The sequence below is a fragment of the Nanorana parkeri genome, unplaced genomic scaffold (genome assembly GCF_000935625.1).
Source record: "Nanorana parkeri isolate BGI_ZX_2015 unplaced genomic scaffold, ASM93562v1 scaffold639, whole genome shotgun sequence".
Taxonomy (NCBI): Eukaryota; Metazoa; Chordata; class Amphibia; order Anura; family Dicroglossidae; genus Nanorana; species Nanorana parkeri.
The window spans coordinates 330,317-340,337 of NW_017306907.1; the positions used below are offsets into that span (position 1 = coordinate 330,317).

A 10,021-nucleotide genomic window follows, 5' to 3' on the forward strand; every position below is an offset into this window, starting at 1 on the left:
CTGGAGGGTGGACACTTTTGTTCCCCATGGACCCTGTGTGTGTTGTAAAGTAGTCACAATTCCAAGCTCACTCCCGTGATGGACTACAATCTCCATACAAATTAGAACACTAAACATGAAATTGTAGTCCATCACAGGAGTGAGCTTGGAGTGGTGGCTACTTTACAACACACACAGGGACCATGGGGAACAAAAGTAGCCACCATCCAGAAGGAAGGACAGTGTCTGCACCAATTCAGAGATGATTGGAGGATCTACAGCCGAGTGATACACAAGTAAGATACATTTTGTTAATAGCTAAGGTTAACATTTTAAGATTTAACTCCTGAGTTTAGTGTCCCTTTCAGTATTCTGTGCAAACCAATTTTTTAAATAGCTTTGGATGCACTTTAAACTGTAAATCCAGCCAAAACCTTTTTTAGTTTTGCCTTCGGTAGGAAAGGATTAGAACCTCTGTCAAGTTATCACTACCATCTGTGGCATCATTATAGAATCTGTAGACAGAACATTAAAATCTGCACTAGAGACCCAGACAGAAACAATAATTATTCGGATTTAAGCCTTCCCCTATTTTACTAAACAGAATGGCTTCTTGCTTCCAAATGTACATGCCTCTCAGGCTAGAAATAAAATGATGAAAATGGATGTAATTTTAGCTTTCAACCTATATGCAGGCTGCCATTCCTAAATCACAAAAACTGAATTCTGGGAAATCAGGGTAATGACATGCAAAATTTCTATTTGACACAAAAAATAATATGGTTTCTTACATAGTTTGGAACAAATATAAATGCAATGCTAAGTTATCCCTGTTTTTGCACTCACCTTTCCTTATGTCTTAAGTAAGTGATTTTATCTTTTAAAAAATCCCTTCCCAATCTGATATAAAAAAACTGAATTCTTTTTAAATAATCTCTTACATTTAGTACATTTTAAATCCAGATTGATTGTGCTCTGTTTATTTGCTTAGAATCAGTTTGTCGTAAATAGTGACTGCTATATTATGAGAATGATTTCAGAAAACACAACTTTATTAACCCAAATAAACAGATCATTGTGATATAATTTATAAAATAAAGCATTATTTTTTTTAAATGTCTTGCTTACACAGGAAATTAATCTGTGAAACTAGAGTTAACCAGAACAAAATTTCAAAAATATATTTTCAGGGCACCTAGACGTATCTTCTCATTTCAATTAAAATTACAATGTACAGCCTGCAACAACTGGATAATGTTAAAGAACATTATTTAGCAGGAAATAGAAGGTGTAATACAGTCAAGAGAAAATAAATGGCAAATATATTTACAATACAAAGAAACAAAAACCATGACAAAAAGTTTATCAAACATATCACAGTGATTGTAAAAACACCCTGATTTGTCAAAGTATGTGGTTTTTATCAACACTGTCGGCTCACTAGGCAATTGCATTTCGTTTGCCATAATACAAATCTCAGGGTTTAAAAATAACATTCTGGATTAATAATTCTAGGCCTGAATATAATTGGAAGATTTTTCTTTACGGTTTTACTATTGGCTGGTATGAAACCACAATTTAATCATTTTTGTTTTGTACACAGAACAAGATTATAAATAACAGGAGTGACCCGTAGTCTGATAAGACTCTACACAACTAAGTGATAAGACATTTACATGTATGGCTGGTAAGACAAATGAATTACACATGTGCAGATGTAGTTTACCAAAATGAAAACTGTGTTAAATGATCCACACGTCTTATAAAACTCTCTTATCTCCTTGTTTTAACTACCGTGATGGCATTTCTTTTTTTTAAACTTCATTATTGCAATGAATTGTTCCCTAATATTTTTAGAAAAAAATATTGTGTGGTATTTTATTGAATTTACATCAGTTAAAAAGCAAGCATGTCATATCTGTTTTCTTTATTTTTAAAGAAAAAGTAAATAATTTATTTTTTTTCACAGGATTTACATGATTATTATTATTTTGTATCACAGTTTTTCTTAAGAGATCTAGTTCAACAATTGGATATTCATCCCTTATATGCATGGAGTTTCTTGAGATACTGGTTAGTAATTTCATTGTATTCTATAGCTATTTTCCTTCTTTGTTAGAAGTATTGTCCATTCTGATCACGTTCTTCACAGTTTAATGAGCTAAATGACACGTCTTTTTTTTTTTCTTAGAATATAGTTCCTCCAAGATAAATTTGTTGTTGCTAATACACTCTTCCCCCGCACCCTCCCTCACCCCAATAAAACTAAATTAAGCAATTTCCTGATATAAAAATCTGAGTTTGGGTTTCCGAGCAGAGCTCATGCACACATTGTCGCTGATGATGTTTGGCGCATTTAGACGTACTTCCCGATCTCAGCAATATTTCTAGGACTTCAGTGATTTTCCCATGTAGCTCACAGTCTGTGCTGTATGTCACTCACCAACAGTGTATAATTAAGGCACTCAATAAATTATTTGGTTTTTATGGTAGGTCCGATGCAATTACAGCCAATCCTGAACTTTGTCTAATTGTCCCAGTGTGTACGGCCTTCGGGCAGTCGGGAGTTAAGACACGGCCATTTTCTCCTACACTCCCTGTAATGGATAATCTGGCTTTGTTTCGTATGGCTTCAGAAAAGGTCAGCTGAGCAACAAGAGAATGAATAACAAACAAAAGAAGAAAAGTTACTATATCTGTTTTGTCACTATAATAACCACACAGAAACATCAATATAATGATAGTTATATTAGACATCTGCATTTTAATGTTACTTTCACAGGAGCTATTATAACTAAGGGTAAATTTGTAAATTTATTTCTTGATTAAATTTTAATGAATATAAATATGAGAATGTCAAAAATAGTTTCCTTGGTGTTTTATAAACTGTGTTTACTGACTAATTTAAGTCTGTTAATTTCAAGTACATTTTAAAAATAATTTCTTAGCTTTATCAATAAATATATAAGGATAAGTCAATTATTCTGGAAAAAAAAGTATACATTTTTTAGTTGCAAACTGATTATCAATTGGTTAATTACTGAGTTATTCTGCCCATCAGGATGCCCTATAACCTAAGTACACTTTGAAACTACACACATAAAAATAAGCCATCAATATGAGACATTTAGAGAAAATATCCTTAGGACAAATAAGGATTAAAAATAATTTTACGTATGACATCACCAAATCAATACATTTTATTTTCCAACTATTACTTTCCAATCTATTTACCTATTATTTAAATGTAAGCTCTTATACATTTTAAAAAATGGTAGATATAAAATAATGTGTACTGGTTTACAGAAAAAATAAATATCTACTCAGTGTTAGTCTACGCTATGTTAGTTTTAACAAAAATATATAATATCTTATTATCAGATCAGAGCTGGAACTAAAATTATTCTGACGCAAACTAAATTCACACAATTATGCTTATGATATATCATATTATACCTGTGAGGCGTTTTTCTAATTATAGCGGTTTATTTTTTTAAAACACGTAAACAAATAACTCAGATTGTTAAATTAGCATACAATATTTATACATTTTCACAAAAGAGGTCTAATATTTAAAATATCTAACTTACCAATTTTTTTTCATAAAAAGCTACTATGCAAGTTGAGGATAAAGAATTATTGTATGTAAAATTATTTCATCATATAAATTAAGTCTGCTGATGAAATGGTCTCTTCAAATTCTTAGCTAGCTATCTTCATATAGGCTAATGTTCCCCAAGAAACACAATGAATGAATGTCTCATATAAAATCTGGTGGCATATGTCTTATTTAGCTACAGGAAATATAAAATAGCTGCCGCCAACTCAAAAAGGTTAATTTTCCGTTGGCACATGGACCAAAGCTGTGTTCAAATAGATAAATAAGTATAGTACTGTGACTTGAGGATCCATTAGTCAACCTTATCATTACATACACATTCAAACCCTCCAAATACCTTTAGGAAATGGCATTTTATTCTGAAAATAGCTAAGTCAAGAAGAACAATCTGTACAGGGTTGTATGTACATCACTGCTTGCAAAGCAGCCTGTTCTTAAGAAAAAAAAAATATTACATGGCTAAGTCCATAGTAAAATAAGCAGATCTGGCCTAATCACTTAAGACTGCCAGATTTATGTCAGTTTGGTCTTATGCACATCTGGGCATATGTGAAAAGCCTATTTGCTTGAGTATAAAGCAAGTGTTTATATTACATGAGTCACAAAACAATAAGGGGTCTATTCACTTAGCTGCCGTAGGCAGCCGAGTGACTAACTGACCCCAAGCGAAGTGAGCCGAACACTGTTCGGCTATTCACTTCAGGCTGGTATGGTTGATTCCAGCCGTATACCGGCTGAAATCAGCTGTACATCGGGTGGCTTTGGGTCGGCCGAAAATGCTCAGCATGTTCGTTTGACCTGAAGTGCAGAAGGAGTTCGACTCAGCCGATCCAACATCTGGATCGGCTAAGCCGAACCTCCGGCAGGCTACTTGCTGCTGTCGATTCTCATAGATGCCAAACAGCAGTGAGTAAATAGCCGAATGCCGCTAAACGAGTTCAGCCGAATGCCGCTAAATAGCTCAGCTGTTCTACTCGGTCCCTCTGTGGAACCGAGCAGAACTAAAAAATAGTTTAAAAAGTATTAAAAAATATATGAGAAAATGATTGTGCGGAGCTAGCAGTGACAGCTAGCTCCGCCCAACTGTTTTCTATTGGCCGGGGGGTTCTGCTGCCGTAACAAAAAAAAGGGCACACCATAGGAATGCATAGCTAGATTCCTATTGGCTATTTCACTTTGCAATAGCCAATAGCAAACTAGCTATTGCACCCGCAATAGCTAGTTGTCAATCACCAGAGGGGGACCTGATGGAGAACTGCAGGTCCCCCTCTGCTGATTGACAGCAGCAGTGGGCGGGTGCAATAGCTAGTTTGATATTGGCTATTGCAAATTGAAATAGCAAAGAGGAATCTTGCTATGCATTCCTAGGTGATTTCTTTTTTTTTTTTTCTGACGGCAGCCAACAGCTCCGATGTCAGAAGAAAAAATAAATAAAAAAAAACGAGCAGGGAAAGGTTTACTCTGCTCGATCGAGCAAAGTGAACATTTCTGGGAGAAAGGTTATTAGAATCTATTAGACTCCCTGAGCGTCCGGGGGAGGTAACCAGGGACGCTGATCTCTCTGCAAGTGGCCGGAGCCAGCCGTAAGATCGCGGCTGGCTCCGCCCAGCTGTCAGAAGCAGGCTTGGCCAGCTTCGGCTTTCACCTCGGCTCAGTCGACTTCGGGAGCGGTAGGGCTATAGTGAATAGCCCGTAGAGGAGCGCTTCGGTTCTACTGAACCGAAGGGGTCCTGGGGACGAAGCTAGCGAAGAATCAGCTGAAGTTACGGCTAGATCCTTTGGCATCTTAGTGAATAGACCCCTAAATGTGCTGTTTCATCCTATCATTACCACCCTTTTATATCAGATTTATCTATATCTGAAATCTTATATTTAAAAAGTCAGACTTTTCAAACTTAAGTAGCTGCATACTTGTTCCAGGTCACTGACACACTAACAGGGTTATTCACAAAAGGGTGAAGAGTTTGGAGAAGGTAGGAGAAGTGAACAATCTAGGCCAAAATAGCTGATATTGAAAAATTCTCCAATTCAGCTCACTTTCCAGTTCAGCTATGTTGTCCTAGATTGTTCACTTCTCCTGCCTTCTCCAAACTCTTCACCCTTTTGTGTATAACCCTGTAGGTAAGTGAAATCAGCATCAGGATGGCAATCCAAAAACGTTTATATTTAAACACAAAAAGCAGCTCCTAAAATGACATTTTTTTCTCGAGTGAGAGCAATTCATGTGCTCTAGCTTTACAGCCTAGCTTCAGCAAAGTTTTGGATTGAGTCTAGAAGACTTCACATTGCTGCCAGCTTTGAATGTGTGCCTGTGACGCCTATGAGTAGATTGTTTCATCTTTTCCTGTCATTGTAACACCCATACAAGAAATGGGGAATCCTGTCTTGACGGAAAGTGAGGGAAAGTCACTCTAATCCTTCCCTCTGTAACTAAAATATAATACAACGTTTTGGCTGGAGTCGAGTTGTAAATTTGGGGAAATAATTGTTGCAAACCAAAATATCATAATTTGTTTCCTTGACTCAAAAATTAAGAAATTCACTATTAATAGTTACATTGACACTAAACTCAAGAGTTACATCTTAGAAATGCATTCAAGCACCTCAACTATTAATAAAAATGTATCTTATTTGTTTCTCAGTCGGCTGTAGATCCTCAAATCATCTCTGAATTGGTGCTGACACTGTCCTTCCTTCTGGAGGGTGGCTACTTTTGTTCCCAGCTTGCTCCCGGCAAGGACTACAATCTAAATATTCATTAGTAAACTAAACGTGACATTATAGTCCATCCAATAGTATACTAATTTGTATTGAGATTGTAGTCCATCACGGGAGTGAACTTGGAGCAGTGGCTACTTTACAGAACACACATACAGGGACCATGGGGAATAAAAGTAGCCACCCTCCAGAAGGAAGGACAGTGTCAGCACCAATTCAGAGATGATTTGAGGATCTACAACCGAGAGATACACAAATAAGATACATTTTTGTTACTAGTTAAGGTATTTGAATACATTTCTAAGATTTAACTTCTGAGTTTAGTGTCACTTTAAAAGAACAGAATATATCAGCTGCCTTTGTCTGTAATAAATTACTTAAAATGATACAAATATGTTGCTTCTATACTATATGCCATTAAACATTCTACCTAAGATCAGAAATCATCTCCTAAATTTACATTCAAAACAATCTGCAGGAAAAAGTTGATTTGAAGCTTTTTTGAAGTTAAGATAATGAAACATGGCATAAAAATAACATGTATAGTATAAACCCAAATATATGGCTATGGTAATGTAATTGAAACAGACAGCGTTAATCTGTCCGTAGCGCTGAATCATTTGTATCTGCATGTTTGGGTCACGCGTCACAGCACATACTCATGATCAAGCAGTTGTAGTGAAAAAAAAGTGGGCTGCTGAGGGGGTGGGACAACGAAAGCTGGAATGTTTCAATGATTGTAAACTTGGAAAATTCAACATACTTTTACAGTAATGTATACTCAAGGAGAATAGCCCTGTTTTTGATGATCTGCAACAACCTTGCACTTTCTTCACCTAGAACGTAAACAAAATAACAACGCTTGAGGTAAAGAATCACAATGTTTTGTTGCAGAATGGAAAGGGATGGGCAAAAAAAAACAACTTTTTTTGTGTAGTGAATGCAGCATAAAATGTTAATTAAAAAAATTACATTATACTTTCTGGCTTTGGTAATTTTATGATTAACTAGACGTTTGACATAATATTATTGTTATTATTATTATTATTATTATTACTACTATTATCATTATAACATATTATTATTATTTTTGTATTCTTTATTAAGTAAATTTAATGATATAAAAAATTACATCCTGTTAAATTAGTAAGCCCCAGTCTAGATCATACAGTAAATGGAGGTGGTTTACTAAAGGTTCAACTAGCATGAGTCCAACTAATTTACTTAAATCGATATTTAAAAAAATGGATATTAAAAAAAACAAATCACAAAATATCATTTAAAAATGAAAGATATGTTCTTGGATCTAGTGAATATTTCATAAATTCCCTTACAAGTATGGTTGCTGTCATAAAGTTTATGGTTTATATATCTTTTTAACACTTCTGTATTAAAGGGTACAGATAAGACAAGATTTGTTTTATTTTTGTTAAAGATAGTCTACTTTTTATCACCTGACATGATCTCTATGTGCAGAACATGAAAATCCTGTACTGAATGTGCATGAATTTACTCTAACATCTAAACACTTTCCCTCCTGAACCACACAGGAATAATATCATATAATTATTATTTGTAATAATGTATAATTTTATACTTCCAGCACACCTCTTGTAAGCATAAGTCCCTGTTCACACCATCATGTAGCAGGAATGGCCATCACCGAAACGCCCACCTATTCGCGAGTGTTTGTTTCCCACATTTGCCACGTGTTCCCATTGATTTCAATGGGTGCTGCACATTATTATTATTATTATTATACAGGATTTATGTAGCGCCAATAGTTTGCACAGTGCTTTACAATATACAAAAGGAGATAATGAGGTCACCAGCACACCAAAGTCCACTTTATCGATCCGTCTTTTAATGACGTTTAGATAAACATGGTGCCACAAGCAAATGCAACGTTTCGGAAACCACATGCTGTACTTTCACTAGGCAAAACAATGTGACAAAATGTGGATCTTGGTTGACTGGTGACCTCATTATTTCCTTTAGTCTTATGGCACCATTTAGGCTACACATGAGGATACGTCATTTGGAATGCAATGGGATACCTCTGAGCACATGCGACAAAGTCTACAACATGTGTCCAATTTTTTTTTTCTGTGCATTTGAACACATGCTCACATGCATGAAAAAAAGCGTATTCAGTCAGCCACATTTGGGGTTCCATTAATATGTAATGGCACCTCGAGCTCATTCCACTTTTTTGACGCCTTCCATGAACACGTGGCAAAGCGCATGTTTTTTCCAGAGTTTGCTGCACGTTCATGGAATGCCATCGTGTGAAAGGGGACTTAGTTGGGCCCCCCACCCAACCTGCAGTTTGAATAGCAAAAAAGTTGAGAAAAAAGTGATGTATTGTGTTAGGAATAAGTCAACAATTAGAGAAGGAAAAAAAGTATTGTCAAAGTGATGCCTTTCAGTAGCTAACTAAAAGTATTTAAATGAATACAAGTTTTCAGTACTCTGGGCTCCTCCTTCTTATTTTAATAGGTGAAAGTTAAATTGGAAGAGTACAAAATATATACAGATTCTGTACAAAGGCACTGTATACAGATAAAATGTAAATAAGATCATAAAATATACCATGCCAGTAAGTTGACAAGATTCAGACTGCAGTGTGGAAAGCAACAATTCTGACCTAAGTTTATCTTATGTAAATTACCTTCTCTCTAGAACCGCTCTAGTTAGTTTTTTTTTGTAACTTTGATCTGTTCGTATGCTTAAAGAGGGAGCCCAGTGTTCTGAAAGATTATTTATTTTAAAGCCCAACTGAACTTTCAATTTAAATCAAATTATTACATTGCAGGTGCATCAAAACAAATGGTTTTCTTTAGAAAGCATCCACATCCTGTGTAGGAAGGCTTAGTTACTGCCAGTGTGCAACAGAGAAGGAACCTGTGTGGAGTCAGAGCTGTAGCCCTGCAATCAGCTGGGAGCATGAGGTTTGCGGATATTTATTTTGACATACCTGGGATGTATTTAGTTGATTTAAACAGAAACTTGGGCTTTAATGTGATGCTAAACTCAGGAGTTAAATCTTAAAAATACATTCAAGTACCCTAACTATTAACAACAATGTATCTTATTTGTGTATCACTGGGCTGTAGATCCTCAAATCATCTCTGAATTGGTGCTGACACTGTCCTTCCTTCTGGGGGGTGGCTACTTTTGTTCCCCATGGTCCCTGTGTGTGTTGTAAAGTAGTCACCGCTCCAAGCTCACTCCCGTGATGGACTACAATCGCAGGTTTAGTTTACTAATTTGTACTGTGATTCTAGTCCACCACAGGTTTGAACTTGGAGTGGCGACTACTTTACAACACACACAGGGACCATGGGGAACAAAAGCCATATAGCCTGCAGTCTATATATTGAGTGTGGTTTCTAACCTCTATTACTCTATTAGATAGAAGAACTCGGCAGCTTCTAGTGCAATGGCTGATTAATTCTGAACAGTCCTTAACGTGACACTAAACTCAAGAGTTAAATCTTAAAAAAACATTCAAGTACCTTAACTATTTACAACAATGGGGTCTATTCACGAAGCTGCCAAAGGATCTGGCCGTAGCTTCGGCCGATCCTTCGGCTAGCTTCCGCCCCAGGACCCCTTCGGTTCAGTAGAACCGAAGGGGTGCTGTACGGGCTATTCACAATAGCCCGTACAGCTCCCGATCATGGCCGAGCGGCTCGGCCGAGC

The 10,021-nt window shown here is 36.2% G+C and overlaps 1 protein-coding gene across 6 annotated transcripts in view; it reads right to left on the minus strand.

Annotated features, from left to right (window-relative positions):
- Positions 1-1,981: 1,981 nt before the first annotated feature.
- Positions 1,982-10,021, minus strand: part of GRIA4 (glutamate ionotropic receptor AMPA type subunit 4) — a 288,436-nt gene continuing 280,396 nt past the window's right edge. For 2 of the 6 annotated variants that reach the window (XM_018563191.1, XM_018563190.1), the window contains exon 16: positions 1,982-2,625. In XM_018563191.1, the coding sequence (XP_018418693.1) occupies positions 2,464-2,625 (162 nt within the window). In that variant the 3' untranslated portion in view covers positions 1,982-2,463. Of the gene's footprint in view, positions 2,626-7,079; positions 7,153-10,021 lie in introns of all 6 variants that reach the window. The other 4 variants (XM_018563194.1, XM_018563192.1, XM_018563195.1 and 1 more) reach the window with 3 other exon arrangements.